General features: G+C 37.1%; 1 protein-coding gene across 1 annotated transcript in view; it reads right to left on the reverse strand.

Moving 5' to 3' along the window:
- LOC109841062 overlaps nt 641-19,458 on the reverse strand; it is a 20,121-nt gene continuing 1,303 nt past the window's right edge. Inside the window, exons 3-10 of the mRNA XM_020409925.1 lie at nt 17,998-18,172; nt 16,005-16,120; nt 15,112-15,171; nt 11,920-12,049; nt 10,513-10,579; nt 4,194-4,265; nt 3,974-4,039; nt 641-817 (exon numbers count right to left, since the gene is read on the reverse strand). Of these exons, the coding sequence (XP_020265514.1) occupies nt 683-817; nt 3,974-4,039; nt 4,194-4,265; nt 10,513-10,579; nt 11,920-12,049; nt 15,112-15,171; nt 16,005-16,120; nt 17,998-18,172 (821 nt within the window). The 3' untranslated portion in view covers nt 641-682. The remainder of the gene's footprint in view (nt 818-3,973; nt 4,040-4,193; nt 4,266-10,512; nt 10,580-11,919; nt 12,050-15,111; nt 15,172-16,004; nt 16,121-17,997; nt 18,173-19,458) is intronic.

Raw genomic sequence — 19,458 nt, forward strand, 5'->3', positions numbered from 1 at the left:
TCTTCTTCTGATTTTTTTTCCCTTCAAATGGCGGAACGAAATCATTTTTTCTATTACATAATACAATAAGTTGTTGGATTCTTGCGCACTATTGCATAATTTATGATGGACTAGTATTCAAGGATTAAGTTAATTTGGGAACTTTTAGAAGTTTTATTCTATTGGAGGAACACTATTTATTCTACTCCTACGACGGCAGTAAGAACTAATGATACATGCTTGCAATGCAAAAGACCGGATCATGCCAATATTAGGAAGAATCGCAAAGAGTGAACGGGAAGAAAACAGAGATGATTAGGGTTCAATATTTGAGAACATAATATTCTCTTTATTTCATGCTCTACCCCAAAGGGAAAGGAAATTTTACTTCTAAATTGTAACATTGAACATTTCAAAGGGAAAGGAAAATTTACTTCTAAATTGTAACATTGAACATTTGTGCATTAGAAGTAGTTATTTCTTTATTATCAGAAAATTGGTACTTGTAGAGAGAGGGAAAAAAAGCTTACCAAGATACACGCCTTGGAGAAAGTATTAAGTTGTGCACGACCATAACAGATTATTTCAGAGGAAGTAATTTGATATTATTTACATTTTTATTTCTTTGGAATCCAATGGACACACGAAAAGAACAATAGAGTACATCAAAATTCAAAAATCAAATTGTTTCCTTATGGTGGAATCATTCAATTTCCTTTTCTGGTCCAAGATATACAGTGCTACTAATCGACGCAAAAATTAGTAAACATCCAATGATTTTACTAAATGAAACAGCCGCTCCCAAGAATATCATGCCCCACACTTGCGAAAATAGTACCTGAGAATAAAGAACATATATTTAACAGATATGGCAATGTCACTTCGATCGCAAAAGAATCTGGAACAATTAGTTAGCAAAGAAGAGTAATAGAACACTAAAATTAAAGAACCAAGGCACAAGTCTCTAATAAAGTTAAATATTTGATATTAGTCCCCACAAATCAAGAATTCTATACATAACCCTACCGATTAGCTAAAACTTCTACATCAGCGTCAAAGGAAATAGACACTGATTAGTGAAATAGGTAGAAAAAGAAGTCAATCCAGCTACTTTCACACATTGTCAGTAGAACATCTAGCTTGTAAGGGAAAACAATGAAGCTAAAGAACATTCTCGGACAAGTAAAACCAACAGCTGTTGCCAAACTTATTCTACACGCCATACAGAAAATTGACAATTTGATAGTATAGTTCCATCTGAACGAGAATTTATGCAAACAAAAGAAGGGGGGAAAAGGGCTCTAATAACTCCCAGGAGAAGTTTAAAAGGAGTTCAGATAATATCAACTTATGTTGCTCTGGCAAACATGCAATAATAATAAAATCTTAGGATACTCAAAGAACAATTTTTCACTTCAGCCCCATTTCAATTTTTTTTATTTAAATCGACCCTTTTTTTATTTACCAAAACCGACCCGATTTTTTGATTAGCAGCTTAATCACCTTCCTAAACAGTCGGGGTTGGCAACCCCGACTATTTAGGACATTAATTTTTAGGGTTTAAGGCTTCTAATTAGGGTTTAACACCCTCCTAAATAGTTGGGGTTGGCAACCCCGACTGTTTAGGATGGTGATTAGGCTGCTAATAAAAAAATCGGGTCGGTTTTGGTAAATAAAAAAAGGGTCGATTTAAATAAATTTTTTTGAAATGGGGCTGAAGTGAAAATTTGTTCATACTCAAATTATTAACTTGAAATGACTGAATCTAAAATATAATAAGTAAACACAATAATAATAAACTATATCTAAGAAATGGTGCGTGAATCATTTGCTCATTGTTAGTTGCCACAAGGCAAGGAAGGAAGAAAGATGCTACAAAAATTGTGTTCCTTCGACTGACTATTGCAGAAATTAGAAGAGTAGGCAATACAAGTCCTTACTTTTCAGGTCATTTAGATTTTCCCACTACTGGAATGTAGTAAAAGGAAAGAAAATGTCTGAAACAGAGGTAAAAATCACCATTGCCTATAACATTTTCCATCAAAATGAGGTCAGTATCGACTGCATAAGACTCAACGAAAGAATTGAAACTCTTTTGATTGCCTTCCGGTTTGATGTCCACACCCAATTTTAGCACAAGGTTTCTTGCCAAGCATAGTAGACTAGTAGTAGACAAGGAGAACGTTCTAATGACCAACATCTGTCCAAATTGCATCATTTTGGTCATAATAGGTCCAGGTGGGAAGCCCCCCACTTGGGCCACCTTTTCAATTAAACGAATTAGGCTTGAGCCTACATCCGACCCAACTTAGACCTGTACAAGTCATCTTTATAAATGTAAGCGGCAATTGTATTTTGCATACATACATACATACAAACAATCAGTTCTCGTCTTGATTGAAACTGACTGTGTGTTCTATCTGTCGACTATGCATAATTTCAAAATAAATCTAGGAACTAATAAATTAGTGTGATCCAACATATACCCAGCTAACCTGACTCAACAAAACTTGAGCCCGTCTTAAAATCTCAGTCCTGCATGATGCCAGGTTGGAATGAGGTTATTAAGACCCCAAATGAAGTTCAGTTGGCTTTGAGTAGGGATGATTTTAGACACAGGTCGAGTTAGGGCCAGAGGACCTTCAACCTGATAAAAATAGCTCGAGCTGCACTTGTAGCCAAGAGGCATTGGATTTGGTGAAAACATCACTCTTGATCATTCTAGCTAGTCTAGGGTTTTTCTTGATATGATTTGGCTCATAACTCTATTGTTGATAATGCCAGTGCAAGTGGAAATTCTAACCTCCCATTTTCAGAGGAAAATTCCTCTTACTACTGTATCCCATGCCCTGAACATGTGACCTGTCCGTTTATGCTCCCGTCGTGATATCCGCTCTAAACAACAATGCTCCTTGGGTGGTTCTTACTAATCAAAATATAATGCATACGGTTACAAATTTATTATCTTCGGTTCTGTATAAAGGAAAGAGAAGAAGGGGCAAAAAAGTAAAAAGTTTTTCCCCTAGAAACCACATTAAAAATAGAGTAACTATACAGAGACCACCGTTCAATTTCAATTTACACATAAATCACCTTTAAAGTGGGTTTTTGTTGCAATCAACCACATTCTAGTTGAATTTTGACTAAAAAATAAAAAATATGGTTAAAAAAAATTCAAGTTCAAGATACGTGAGTTGTATCATAACAAGACCTAAACATCAAGAAAATGAGTCACGTGCCTTGAATGTGAGTTTTTTAAGGGTATTTTTGGGTTTTTAGTGAAAATTTTGACCAGGAGGTGATAGCAACAAAAACCCACTTTAAAGATGGTTTATGTATAAATTAAAATTAAAAGCTGGTTTTCGTATAATTATCCTATTTTTAAGACGGTTTCTAGGAAGAACCCCAAAAGTAATGAAGTGAAAGAGGAAAGTAAATACTGATGGTGAGTAGTGACTAGTGAAGCGGCTAAACCAGAAAATTTTAGACATTCCCCTCTAGTGTGAGAGAAATCATCTTTATCAACCATTTGGGCAGTTAAAAAATGAACTTTCTGATCAATAGCCTGCATGTCTTAACAAATATCAAAGAGCTAAACCAGAAATTTTCAGATATTCTCCAAAGACCTACGTTTTTGGATAAGTCGTCATCATCGACCATTTGGACAATTAAAAAAACAACTTTCTAATCAACAGCCTGCACATTTTAACAAATAACAAACAGCTATCTCTAAGAATGCTATCCAACGAACTGGATTCTACTCAGTAAATCAGTAGCTGCACAATAGGATCTATGTCATCAACAATCAATAATCTATGTCTTCAAGTTGATATGTGCTCCACAACTATCACTTTAACACACTTGTTACAACTGTATGTATTTTAGGTACATCTAAGAGCTCTGTATTCAAAGCATAATGATCATGTAGATTTCTAACAGAATAAAGGAACAAATCGTGAGAAAGAATGTCCTTTGAATGTCAAAAGAAACTGACCTTCATGTATAGAATGTTTGTGACCTTGCTGAGCTTCTCAAGCTGAAGACCACGAGCTAAACAGATCTGAAGAAAGATCAAATTTGAAGAGATTAAAGTTATCATAAGCTTTATAATAAGAGAGAATGAAGACATAATATATTGAAAAGAACGATCGCAGGCATAAAAAATTAGCTGACATAGCATGTGGAAATTTACAATTGAAACTGTTGGGAGATACCTCAGCAAAGAACGCCAGTACACCTAGAATGACAGATAAAAACAACGCGAATACACTAGGTAGTACAAACTTCTGCAAGCAAAAATGTTCATTAGGAAGAAAGATTAGTCCTGGAAATGCCAACACTGCTAGACTTATTCAGTTGTTAAAAGACACACTAGATGCTCAATAAAATATGCGAGAAAGAGCAATTAGAAAAATGATATTGAGTGGTTGACATAGAAATAATGCACTTGTATATCAACCACTTAATATAGTTTTTGGTTGGGTTAATTTCTATGTCAACCACACAATATTAACTATGAAACTTACAAGCTATTATTATTTTTGGCTGGGTTAATTTTCTCATTGTTACAAACAACTATTCTGATACAATCAAAGATGACCAGTCATGAAGAGCTAAGACCATCAATATGCATGGAAGATGACCAGTCATGAAGAGCTAAGACCATCGATATGCATGGAATAAGAAAAGCAGAAAAGTGTTAAGAAAAAGAACAAAAACTCAAATATCTGTTATATCCTCACTCAGATAGCACTAGTTGACCGTTGAGAAATGACAGTAATAAACGACTAAAGTACCAACGGCAAATTTGGCACTTCCGTACAGTTTCGTGATATGGAAAGTCCTGTGTGGTTAACTGTGACAAAGAAAACTTCTGAACACCAGATTCAGCCATCAACTAGGCCTTGTGCAAAATACATTGAAGGGATACATTTACAATGAAGGATATGTCTACAAGGAAGAATAGAATGAAATGATTAAGCAAAAAAGATGAAGAATAAAGAAAGACGAGGAGCTGTTGTAGATATTTTTCTTGCATTAAAGGGTTAAACAAGAGGTGAACTGAAAAATAATAACAGGCAACTTCCATGAAACAATCTGCCCTCTCTGAAAAGACATAAGTGGTAGAAAGTGAGATCTGAGAAATGATGCAATCACAGATTCTGTCCTTAAACTAGCGATTGGCGAAGAAGTAACCAAAGTTCTGGCACACCACAGCTGAGGTTTGATAATTAAAACTAGTCATCATATATTAATTTTACCTAGTAATCCATATGCTTTTTGATAGATGTCATCAAGGTTTTCAATTTTGACGATGGACGTGATTTCCTAGTCAATTACTGTTCATCACACCTCAAGTATTCACTTTTTCTATAAAAAAAGAACTTGGGAAACAAAAAACATCACCACTAACCTGATGCCACTGTTTCCGAAATTAGAGCTTCCACCTAATTTTAAAGTTTTCTCTTTGAAATGTCAATAATCGGATTGCATTGTAACCTCTTTACCACTTTAATCAAGAGCTACTACAAATTATCAGCTATTCGAACACACATGTTCCTCCTCCAATGAGCACGCTCCTCTTCATGAGTGCACGATGCGCGTTAATCTTTATAGATCCGGTTATAAGTGAATACTTGTTTGATCTCCGTAAAGCTTGTGAATTACAAATCATAACACCTGTCTTATACCCCACTACGCCCTTGAAGTGCTCCCTCCCTCCCTCAATTTACAAATTAGTAAGAAGCTATCTTTGTGGTATATAATAAAATTTATCTTCTTAGTGCAATATCCTAGGACAAGTCACTTAAAGCAATGTTTCTAGAACAACTGGTCGACATCAGCATGACAAATTTATGCATATATATTAATCATACACACTGAATTCTCCAGACATCAATGACATGGCAGGGAAGATTACAATCACATTTGACAACTTATGATACGGGTGTATCTTCTCTTTGGAACTTAGCGATCCTCATGGGAGCTTGAGGATAGATGATTCTCATAATAGCATGAGAATATGGGTGTAAAACAGTACGGTGGAACGCAGGTGGAAGCGTGAAACGAGACGGCGAGCAGCAGATTCGAAGAATCCAGTTTTCAGCTCGTGAGTCGACTTATACATGAACATGAGTCGACTCATCAGGTTGAGTCGGCTCATGCCTGTCATGAGTCGACTCACGAAATCAAGCCATGTTAGCAAAAGTCTCTAACCAGTCGACTCATCAGTTATGAGTCGACTCATCTCAGTCATGAGTCGACTCATCGACAGTTTCCTGATTCGTTTGGGTTTCTGTTTGCACAAATTCCTGTTAGGGTTTGGTCTGGTTACTTACCAGATTGTCATCCACGTTTGTACACCTATATAAAGGGTTGTTTAGGATTTCTAAACATCATCTTGATCAGCTTAGATCTTAGAAATCTTAGAGATCTTAAATCAGAGGGAATTAAGAAAGATTCTAATCATTGTATTAGGGTTTAGAGAGGATTGAGATGTTGTTCTCGATTCTAGTGAGATTGTGAGGGAGAGATTGTAATTTTTTGTTCTTCATAATCTAGAGAAGGTATTTTCCTTCGTCATACTGAATTGTTCTTGTGTTTTAGTTGTCTTCTTCTCAACCCACCTTTTGGTAATTCCGCGATTAAAGGGTGCTCGCACGGCGACTCGTATCAAGTAGAGAAGAAGACAACTAAAACACAAGAACAATTTAGTATGTCGAAGGAAAATACCTTCTCTAGATTATGAAGAACAAAAAAAATTACAATCTCTCCCTCACAATCTCACTAGAATCGAGAACAACCTCTCAATCCTCTCTAAACCCTAATACAATGATTAGAATCTCTCTTAATTCCCTCTGATTTAAGATCTCTAAGATTTCTAAGATCTAAACCTAATACAATGATTAGAATCTCTCTTAATTCCCTCTGATTTAAGATCTCTAAGATTTCTAAGATCTAAACTGATCAAGATGATGTTTAGAAACCCTAAACAACACTTTATATAGGTGTACAAACGTGGATGATAATCTGATAAATAACCAGACCAAACCCTAACAGGAATTCATGCAAACAGAAACCCAAACGAATCAGGAAACTGTCGATGAGTCGACTCATGACTGAGATGAGTCGACTCACGACCTCATATGAGTCGACTCATAACTGATGAGTCGACTGGTCAGAGACTTGTGCTAACAGTGCTTGATTTCGTGAGTCGACTCATGACAGGCATAAGTCGACTCAACCTGATGAGTCGACTCATGTTCATGTATGAGTCGACTCACGAGCTGAAAACTGGATTCTTCGAATCTGCTGCTCGCCGTCTTATTCTACGCTTCCACCTGCGTTCCACTGTACTGTTTTACACCCCTATTCTCATGCTATTATGAGAATCATCTATCATCAAGCTCCTATGAGAATCGCTAAGTTTCGAAGAGAAGATACACCCGTATCATGGGTCCCCTCTTTAGTAACTTGAAGTCTCGTTCAAGTTAGAACTTTTGCTGAGGAAACTCTCGAGCTCCTCCATCTTTTCTGCACCATCTGGCCCTGCTAGGAACCTGGTCTCGACGTCCGATCGGAAACATATCATCCATCCCGTGTCTCGTCGTAATCACCTTTCGCCCCAAGTTGCAATCCTTTATCAATAACTTTTCTGGAAGTCTAATGCACAGCGAGACAAACTTCTTGCTTGCATTCACTAGTCTCTTCGCTCGCGTCACCGTCCCCAAGCTTGTCTCCCTCGAAAGAGATGTCGAACGAAATCTGAACTTTTCACCATCCTTAGTGAAGGTGTACTTCTGAGCCCGCCTCTCGTAGATGGCATATCTATCCCATAAGTACAGATTGTCCAGTATAATCTGACAAACATCCAATGAAACGACGTCGCACGTGACCTCGTCAATATACGACTCGTGGAGCGCAAATCTGACAGTGCATTGATCAACTACACTCAGTTTCTCCACCTTCTGAATCCACCCCAATGGATAGGGCTTCGGATGCTTGATCGTCTTCAGGCCCAGCTTCTGAACCAATGTCTCGGATATCAAATTCTTCTCGCTGCCCGAATCAACAATAGCATCAACCAAACTGGTCTTCACTTGTAACTTAAGAACAAAGAGTTGCTCTCTCGGGTCGTCGTCCTCTTTCGTGGTCTGCTTCCCTGCCATAAGGTTGAGACTGCTGTTGAGCTCTGTCATCCCCGGGACTTCTTTCGGACCTTGAGCTATCATGTATGTCTTTTTCTCCTCATTCTTCTTCAATCCTCTCGGCTTGAGATGAGGATACCTCTCCCAGCACCGATCAGTTGTGTGCCCTGTCTTCTCGTAGTGACTACAAATCAGCCCTGCCTTCCCTGGATCATCTTTTTTCTTCTCCTCCTTAGATTGAAAACCACTAGACTCGCCTCCCGTCTGTTTGGAGTCTCCTTTAGCCTCGTTGCCCTTCTTTTGCTTGCCCTCGAGGGCAATAGCCTTCACGCTCGCCTCTGTAATTGATTCTACCATGAATAGCTTCATCTCCTTTTGGATGTAATCGCTCAATTCCGTCATATACTTCATAAACACGGAATATTCCTCTGTCGTAATGTTGAGGACCATCGCCTGCTGCTGGAACTCCGTGGTGTATTCTTAAACGGTTTGATTGACCCTTTAGTGCAAGACGTACCACTTGTACTAACGCTCTTCAAGAAATCCCACCGGTAGAACTGCTTCCTCAGTAACTCCTTGAACTTGTTCCACGACACCGTCTTCTTCTCCTGCTTGCAGTAGGATTTTCATCACGTCAACGCGTGCCCTGAAAGCTTCAAAGTCGCGAACACAATCTTCTCTTTTGACGAATAGCCATAAAGAGTAAAATACATCTCCATCCACTCGATCCAGTCATCAAGCCTCTCGACGTCAACACTCCCATCATAAACAGGAATCTCCACCTTGAAGTCAATCTTCAGGTTCTGATAAGAATTCTTATCCCCTTGATGCAATGCAGCCTTAACGATCTCCTCATCCTCGTCGGAATCTGAATCTACTCTCTCCACATCGGACTCAATAATTTTCTTCGAAGAAGATTCACCTTGTTTGCCACCTCCATGGATAAGACTGACGAGTTGTGTGAGAGTCGAACCTATCGTCTCGATCTGCTTCTCCAATGCATCAATCATCGCTGAATTGTCTCCTTCAACCATCTCCTCCTTCCTTAAAACCCGAACTCCTTCCAAAGAAATAAGAATCTCGCCAAGCTTCTTGTATTGCGATCGAGTCAGGACCATACACAGGATGCCCCCTTCGCAGGATCTGATCGTTCTGATACCAACTTGATACGAGTCGCCGTACGAGCACCATTTGGTCGCGGAATTACCAAAAGGTGGGTTGAGAAGAAGACAACTAAAACACAAGAACAATTCAGTATGACAAAGGAAAATACCTTCTCTAGATTATGAAGAACAAAAGATTACAATCTCTCCCTCATAAACTCACTAGAATCGAGAACAACCTCTCAATCCTCTCTAAACCCTAATACAATGATTAGAATCTCTCTTAATTCCCTCTGATTTAAGATCTCTAAGATTTCTAAGATCTAAGCTGATTAAGATGATGTTTAGAAACCCTAAACAACCCTTTATATAGGTGTACAAACGTGGATGGCAATCTGGTAAATAACCAGACCAAACCCCAACAGGAATTTGTGCAAACAAAAACCCAAACGAATCACGAAACTGTCGATGAGTCGACTCATGACTGAAATGAGTCGACTCATGACCTCATATGAGTCGACTCATAACTGATGAGTCGACTCATAACTGATGAGTCGACTGGTCAGAGACTTTTGCTAACAGGGCTTGATTTCGTTAGTCGACTCATGACAGGCATGAAACAGGCATGAGTCGACTCATGTTCATGTATGAGTCGACTCACGAGCTGAAAACTGGATTCTTCGAATCTGCTGTTCGCCGTCTCGTTCCACGCTTCCACCTGCGTTCCACTGTACTGTTTTACACTCCTATTCTCATGCTATTATGAGAATCATCTATCCTCAAGCTCCCATGAGGATCGCTAAGTTCCGAAGAAAAGATACACCCGTATCAACTTAATAGACCAAATCCATCTCATGACTGCAGGTCTAGATTAAACTTGGCGATACTGCAAGTAACAGGAGGTACAGTGTTTAAGGGAATGCTGGGTGATAACTAGTTCCGGAGTTCAAAAACAGGGGATAAGGCATTAAATCTTAAAATTACTAAAAGATACTAGTGCAAGTACGGAATGTGATAGATTATCCTTAAAAAGAATTGAGAATAAAAAAAGATAAAAAGAAAGAACAAGGAAAACTACTAAATTTAAAAAGTAGAAGACCGTGATTGAACATTTCCAACAAATTAAGTGCAAACTCAAGATTGATTTAACTGGTAAGACTTCTTCGAGCTGAACCATGAAGACTTATGCTTGGCGATTGAAACATATGTATTCATTGTAATATTGTATCGTTCAACATGTAAAAAGAATGAAGTCATGGATGCAGTGATTATTGTACTGGTACCTGCAATGCAAACATACAGATTGCCGAAAGAGGACTCGCTAGTAGTCCAAATGAAAGAACTGTATACCTGCAATGATGACAAATCAAGATTATACGTTTGTTAGGCTGAAACTTTAATATATTAATGAGAACAACTAATATACAATTTCATTGATAAGCTAATAGATCATTTGATCATGTAAGACAGATTGCACTCTTGGTATATGATTCTGTTAAACTTCTCCTATTAGATACTCAAGAAGAAGCGGAGTATTAGAATTGCATGAAAACGTTATTCTTAAAAAGTCTTTAGTCCTCCACATTGCAGTTTGCTGACTAGATCATACCACCAATCATACACTATCTCGACAAATAATAAGTTAATCTACAGGGATCTCCTTCTGTGAACAATGTAGTATATAAGCATTTGCAAACGACAACACATTTTCAGCCTTTACAAGGTTTACACTCCAACAATAAAGCACAAACAAGGTTCTCCATGGAAAAATTAACAAGATAAAACCGAATATTTTTTCTTTTGCATGCAAAAAAGGAGAAGGGAGACCATAAAAAGAGATTAAACCATTTATCTCCGTTAGCCATTGTTAAGTGCCAATTGTTAGTATTAGCCAACAACAAGCATGGAGTTGAATAATTCTACATGATAGTTCAATAAGACAACCAGCATGATGTAGATTATCCTAACAAATGATGAAGATTCCAACACAATCATCAATACTGAGAAATTTAGTTCTATGCCACACTTCTGACGAAACCACCTTTCCCTCCAAGGCTATACAACAAGGGGCTCCTTTTTCGAGCCAACCATATGCAGAGTTAAGAGAGATAGGCCATATAATGATGGGACTAGACTTTCTAGATTCATCCTCAGCTTTATTTGAAACTAGATATAGGCAGCCAAAGGCGTATTTCTCCCATAAGTTGAAGTGGGAGCAAAATCAAGCATGGATCATGAAGAACAGGGGGAAGAAGTTGCAGAGGCATGTAACTAGATGTGTCTATACTCTATAAACACAAACTGTAACCATCTGTAAAGCTTCCTATAAAAAAGGCCTTGGCTACATCTCCACAAAATCGTGAAAGCTCCATAAAAGGATTGTGCAAATTCCTGCAAATGCAGTAAAGACTACTATTTGAGTGTAGTATGAAAATGGATCAAGTCTATAAAAACAAGCAGCAGCATCGAGTCAGTTGCACGCAAATGCGCACATAATGACATATAATGTCTGTGTTTGTGTGCGCGCGCGTGCACATAGTGACATATATAATATTATGTTTCTTATATCAGCTCAGATAGTCAAATATTCAGAACAAATACCAACCCTGCAACGGAACAATGAATCAAAATCTGCCATCAAAGTGAATAGTAATAACTTCGAAAGGGATCAATAGCAGGAAGAGTCGTACGCAGGATGATCAGATGCTTTAGCTCCTGCTTGTATGAGACAGTAACTGATTCCACCCAATATTGATGAACATATGCCAATTAAAATTGCAAAAACAGGACGACTGATCTCACCATCTCCGATTATATCCCCTGCACAGATTCCATAAGAAATTGTAAAACAAAAAATAGGTAGCGAAAGGCAAGCAATATGCTCTAGAACATAATAATGGTTTGAAATGTACTCTACACATCCAAATCAATAGAAGACACATGCATGCATATCATACTATAATTGAATGACATCCTTGGATGCGTATAATTGAGAAAATTGAGACGCAATGCATCGTGTACAGTAAAAGTAGAAAGGTGGAACAGTTATTACTGGCGTTATCATTATGAGTTTTCCTAAAAAGCACCGCAAAACAAGTATTTAACATTTTCAGTACCAATTGTATTTCTAGAGGTTCCTAAGACAAGCATATCTGAAAAGAAACAACCAGCACTGAACAGCAAAAAAAGATAACAGCCTTGTTTCCTTTTCTTGTTCTATCTTGGAAGGAGAGATGCCTAGATAGAGCCTAACGGAAATTAAAAAATCATGCAATCAACACAGAATTTCCTGATAAGGCTTCTGTTTTTCTAGCTAGTGGTAGTGATGGTCATGATGGGTGCAAGTTAGTTGGGTTCATGATGGGCCTAGCAAAACTCAGACCTGCTGGAATTGGCTCAATACTAAGAACCAAGAGAAGATGTATCCATTCAGTGAGTGGGGGCTGGATCGGGTTAGTAAAGTTCACCATTTTGGAGTTTGGATCCACATTTTTTAATATTTTTTTATGACTTATGGGTCTCTTGACTTTCTTCGATTTTCATGGCGTCGAGCTCTAAATTTTCAACCCTTGCCATTTGGAGTTTCAGCTCTAGGTTTCATTTACAAAAGTGTTCACAGATTTACACTTTGGACATGGGTCAAACCAAAATAGGGGCAGCTCTGGGTTGGGTTTGAATAAAACTTACTTGCACCCTTCGTGGCGATCATTTCTAGCCTTAATGATTGCCGTAACCTAACTTACACTTGGCAAAGTGTAGCCGGCCTCCATTTTAGTCCCTAAGATTTAGTAAAATTCTAGGACATGCCGGCATTGCAAGCAAGCTTGAGTACGCACATAGTTGGAAATGCATATATGCATGTACCCACTTTATACAACTACTGAAGGGAGTTCCTTCAGTGGCTAATTCTCTCAAGGAAAGCAAATGATTAGAAACATTCAGGAAAAAAAAGGGTATTTATTCAGTCATATTATGGTATCAAGATAAAGCAATAGAATCCCTAATGACAAGCACTTCTTCCAAACATATACAGGAGCTCCTAATATAGTTTTGTAAAAATATTTATCATAGATTTTCATTCTTGTTACACCACGGAATGGATTTCTAACTGTCTAATTAAAAAATCTAACCTTTTTCCCTTTCACTTTGCTCTTCAAAAGGAACTTCTTTCAAACATATAATTAGAGCTCCTGATATTATTTTGTAAAGATATTTATTATAGATTTTCATTCTTATTACACCACATAACAGATTTCTAATTGTCTAACCAAAAATCTAGATAGCCCTTTTCCCCTTTCACCTTGCTCTTCAAAAGGCAATCGCATTAGCCTAGTGTTGAATTTCCCTGAAATATGAGATTTTTGCCTCCAATTCATGCAGAACAGAAATCAATAGTTTACCTTGGTTATGGCCTTTATGGGTCCTATTACTATGAAGGTACATAGAATGCACATTATAAGAAGCATGCTGATGCAAACCAGGGCAGGGGCTCCAATCCGAAAGTCGAAGGCTCCCGAATATAATGCCGTTGACGTCAATCTGTATCCGATCGGACAGTATGAAGTTCTCGATATAGTGAATTTTGACGCGTACTTGAATCTAATAGGGATCTGAAATGAGAAGGGGGTAGATTTTTAAGTTCCAATAACTTTCCAAAGCCGTGTTGTAAGGTCTTAGCGTAAGAGATCATAACTCATTGAGGGTCAATCGGAGGAGATCCAACAATGGCAATACTCAATCAGATCAAGAGAACTCATTGGGGCTCGTCGAAGCTCGGGCGTGGTTGGATCTAGTCAACGAAGAGGCACGAGAGGTCACATATCGAGGAGAAGGCAGATGGGGAGTTATGAATATACAGTTCACGCAGATGAACAGTATGTCAGTTACTGTGCATCGGTGGTAGTACCTTTTTCCCTAGGATCTTTTGGGGATTAGTGTTTTGATTGATCGGAGGGCAAAGATTTGAAACAGAGTTGGATTTGAAGGCTGTTGATTAAAAAAGACTTAATTGAAGGGGCCTCACACCATTTAGCAATTTACATGCTCAAGAGAATTCTCATAACTCAAATTTTTTATTCATTAATTTCTATTCCTCATTGAGAACTACATCTTATTTATAGAAAAGAAAGCTAACAAACCACATTTGGAAGTAAATCATAGTCACAATCAAATCCTAACATAATTAAAAATGCAACCAAATAAAATCCTAACTAAACTAGAAGAAAGAATCAAAATCCAATCCTAAAGAAATCCTAACTTAAATAGAAGATTACATAGAGTAAAATCAAATGCCACCACAAAAGTAAAGATCCTAATAAATCCTAATTTCATGAGATCGACGGTCCACAATCTTCCCGCATCACATGCCTTGCATGTATTCACCTTTCACCTTCTATAAATTTCGTCTACCTCTCATTCGCCTTAAAAAGCGTGCTCCTTAAGCTGATAATTCAAGCTCTATCCACCCAATCATATATTAAAGTCACTAGATCGAATGTTTCAATTTCTAGCAATAACATCTGTCCCAATAAATAGACAAGATCTCACAAAATTTACCATCCTTTTAATTCTACTAGGGAAGAATTTATACTGCATAGTCAATATGACAAATGTTAATATTCAATATGTGCAGAAAAAATAGTACAGAAAATTTCACAACAACATAGATGAATTATCACCCCCCAAAAAAAAGAACATGCTATAGAATGTAAAACTAGAAGATTCATAAACATAGATATATGTAAATTAGATCAAAAAAATAAAGCAGGTTGTGAGCAGAAACTAACCGAGAAGTATGAAGATGAATATATGGATAGCTAGATATCATGAAATTACAATAGTTTCTACATACTGAAAGCACGGCTGTTCCCAATATTCCATACCTCGAGTTAGAAGACTAGGCATGCAAGTCAGCACTAGACCAACGTAACTACAAGCTATACCTGACGAAGTGATACATCATACATGATAATCAGTTACTTGCAGACAGTCAAACATAAAGCTCTACGATTATGTTAATAATTTGCATGTGCAAATTACAGAAATTGTACAAAAATGCAATTATAAATTTTAATATCATATTCTAATGCATGATAAAAGAAGTAAAAGAATTACATGTGGGAATACTGATCTCATATGCAAGAGAAATTATATAATTCATGTTTAAAAGTTGTAGTTTAAAAGGAAAAAAATATACTATTAAGTTAACTCCTTCCATAGCAGAACATAACAGCCTGAGCCCAAGACATGTAACTCAAATCCTCTTTTAAGCAAACAGCTACATTAGTGATTCATAGTTAGAAATCCCATGGTCCAAGAGGCTGTGTATGCTATTAATTAGGCTGATTACACATATTTGAAAGGACATACAAGGACGGACTAAATGACTGTAGTTCTGGTTGTAATGATTTTCCTAAGTATGATGATATGAATTTGCTACTGAGTTAATACACTTCAAAGGTCAACAAAAGTGTCTTAGACCAGTCAATTCTAGAACTAAGGAATTCTCCATAGCTGATGCATTTTAACTAATGAGAATAGAATATCAAACAAGGTCACTTAGACCAAAAAAAGCTTTGGCCATTTGTATAAACTCAACAGTCACTCAGAAAGTTGTTCGCAAGACCGATCTCTTTTCATAACATAAAACCATCTTCTTGGCAATCAAACTGTGTGAAGTTTCTACTGATTCATGTGATCTTTTAATACAAATACAACATGAACGCGGAAAATTAAAATCAATGGATAAATTAACAGTATTACTCTACAATCTTACCTCCACTGTATGAAATTGCCAGCTTCTCCTGTAAAATGATCGTCGCTCCCATAGTTGCCATAATAGGGGTTGCAAAGTTCAATATAATGGCAAGCGATAGAGGTAAATTTTGAACACTGACATGGAAGGATTGAAGATTGGTCATTTAACACTGAATAGTACATTAAAGGAAAGAATGAGGTTTCTGATACAGGAACTGGTCATGTAGAAGGCTGTAGTCCAAGGATTTAGTAAAGGAGACGTATATATGCATAGTTACAATGCCAGCATACATAGAAAGATGCATGTAAAGGAGTAAGCATAACTGGCTAATGTCAAAAAATAAAAAGTGATGTATGAGATCACACAGACCTCAACTTCATAAAAAATAGTCAAGATTAGAACATCCAACTCTATGGTAGTTTCTAAATTCTAGAGGGGCCGGTTTATATATTGATATGCACCCATACCTATTTAAAGTTAAAACCAGATATATAAGATAGTTATACTAACCCATATGAACTACTAGAAGAAAATTTAGTTTGAAACTACAAGTACAAAGTAAATAACAGAAGTCCATCTCCATGAAAGAAAATATGAACTACTATGACAAACACAGCCACCAATGCAAGCTCTGCTACCTCCCCAGCTCTTCCCCCTTTTCCTCCTCTCACCTTCCGATCCCCTCTGACAGTGCAGCCGTCATGGAACAGCATCACAAGCTGGAGAAATCCAAATGGAGATGCAGATAGATTTCCTATTTGGTTCAGGAGAATTGGTTTGGAATTAAGCACACAACTAGGAGATTTCTTGAGTGAATCGTGTTATAGTACCCTGATTCATATATACAATTGGATATGATCAATTTCTTTGATAATAATGCAAGGAGAGTCGACAGAAACTTCCTGGTGCAGTAATCTTTCTTAGGGCCAAGAATTAAAATTTTGGAGTGAAATAAGACATTCGTCAAGAGAGAAGAATCGAGTGTTGCTGAAGCAAGGAGAGATGACTAGAAATCCTTAATTCATCATCATGTTTTGTATCGTTAATGTGCAGTGTTATTGCTCATAGACCTTTACAGTCTAAAACTCATCACTCTCCATCAATAGAAGAAAGTCACTCCAAAGGAGATCATTAATGGTGATTTAGCAACAAATTGAGCCTGTTCTCACTGCAACATATATTTCTCCTCATTGAGAGTCAATCATAAATGGATTATTTCGACTTTTTATCCAACCAAAGAGTAAATCAATAAGGCTGGACCATTTTATTTGTGAACTTTTAAATTGCAATATAGTTAGTGTAGTAATTGGAGCTTAGTCAGGTGTCTTATTTGAAGTGCTTTATGATATTTTGTTGGCTTCCCTAGTTCATAATGTCTATATGGTTGATGTTCTTCTTTGGTCTGTGTATGTTACAAAAGTAACTGCTAATTCTTCGATTGAAATTGAAGAGGGAGATGTATGTGCTGATAAACAGAGAATGCAGAGACACACAAAGAGAACATGTCCCCTCCACCCGGTCCCCAGGCCCCCACCCCCTACCCAAGAAAAAAGCACAAGCATATGATCATTAAAATAAGAGACCACACTATGATGCTTCTATTTAATTGATGACGCAAGGTTAATTGAGGATTATATTCTAGACGACCAAAGCTATATTGATTTAGAATTATATACTCCATTTTTGGCTTTACATGTCCCAATGAATTCTGTAGTTCATTCCAGATTACATTAGACAAAGCATGTCACCAATAGTACTCCTGGATGCCATTATATATCAAAAGCTAAACAAAGGTTAAATATATGCATTTATTACATTAGTCACAAGTTACAAATCAAATAACCGTTAATGCACACTATGTCAAGCATGAAGGATTAGTAAGTGGAACCTTGAAGCATTTGATAACTGGATAACAGGCATGGGTCAACAAATGCAGCCTAACTAAAACACCACAACACAAGTAATTTTTCTAGAGAAGTTCAAACAAAAAAGTAGCAGAAGCACCACTGACCTATAAATGAAACTCAGCACTGAGATAAGCCCAGTTAGGGATCTGAATATTAGAAGATTTCTTACATGTCTTGGTACAAATAGAGGTTGCCCGGTCCTTCTCAACCAAAGAAATGAGAGTAGCAAGATTATTGTAGATCTTGTAAATAATGTTTGGAACAAGGGAATTGATCGGACTGCCGACAAGAAAAACAATAAAGGCAATCAGTGAAATAACGTGAATGTCGTGCAAGGTATGTGTTCTACTGAATATGCCTCTAAAATAGTAGAATGTGTATCCAAAACTATTGATAATATTCTAAATTTGTCAAATGCAATGTGTAGGTGAAAATGAAAGCACTGGAAAACCATGACATTATTGGGAAAAAAGATACTGATAATTATTGCTAATCCCAAGTGAACGCATCGTCATGAGTAAATATGGAAAATAACAATATTGAAAATTTAATTCGACACTTTAATTTATTTTAATTGTTGATTATTGACATCCGCATTATAACCACAATAGAACAAAAAATCTTTGCTTGGCATTGCTGGGCTTAATACTAACTTCTCACTTTTATGGCTGCTACTTCAATTAAAATAGAGAAGCCTAAACACATATCATTCAATACTGTATATAGATATTGTTTATACAAGAGTAAAAGCACAGAAGCTATATGACCATGAATTTTATTAGTACATACTACTGTATTCCCAGAGTAAACCTAAATAGTCAAGCTATTCACAAATTGAGAGGTATATTAAGAAGAAATGAAGTTTTAATATACCCATGCGTGAAATCTGATAGATGTTTGACTTGAGTAACTATCATATGGATCAGCCCATCTAACCTGAACAGTTCAATTGTATTAAAGGTTTTGGGTTTCATAAGAGGTTGACCCGACAGAGAGAGAAAATTGTAGGAACTTGGTACCAAGCACAAATTTTGTGCTTGGTAGTGAGGTGTCTCATTCTCATCCACTCTCCAACCCATGTGAATGTAGTCCACCATTTGAGTGAGTGGATGGGAATGAGCCACCTCACTATCAAGTACAAAAATTTGTGTTTGGTACCAAGTTCCTCTATATTGCTCATATGTGTGTGTGTATGTGTGTGTATACATATATATAGTAAGACTCCTATCAACTTAAAATGATATCCACCAAACTTCCTAGCCACTCATTTATTAATATAAAAAACCTTTTCATATCATGCAAGGGTCCCTAGACAATATGAGTGGCTAAAAAGTTTGGTGGATAACTTTTTGCTATCCACTTAAGTTGACATAAGTTTTGCTCTGTGTGTGTGTGTGTGTGTGTGTGAGCAAATATGCATATATGTATGTGGATATATGTATATATGTATGTAGATATATGTATATATGTATGTGTATGTGCATATATGTATGTATATATGTATATATGTATGTGTGTGTGCGCGTGCGAATTTGCGTGACCAAACCCAGGCTGAAAATGTTCAT

Source organism: Asparagus officinalis, chromosome 5, assembly GCF_001876935.1.
Source record: "Asparagus officinalis chromosome 5, Aspof.V1, whole genome shotgun sequence".
NCBI lineage: Eukaryota > Viridiplantae > Streptophyta > Magnoliopsida > Asparagales > Asparagaceae > Asparagus > Asparagus officinalis.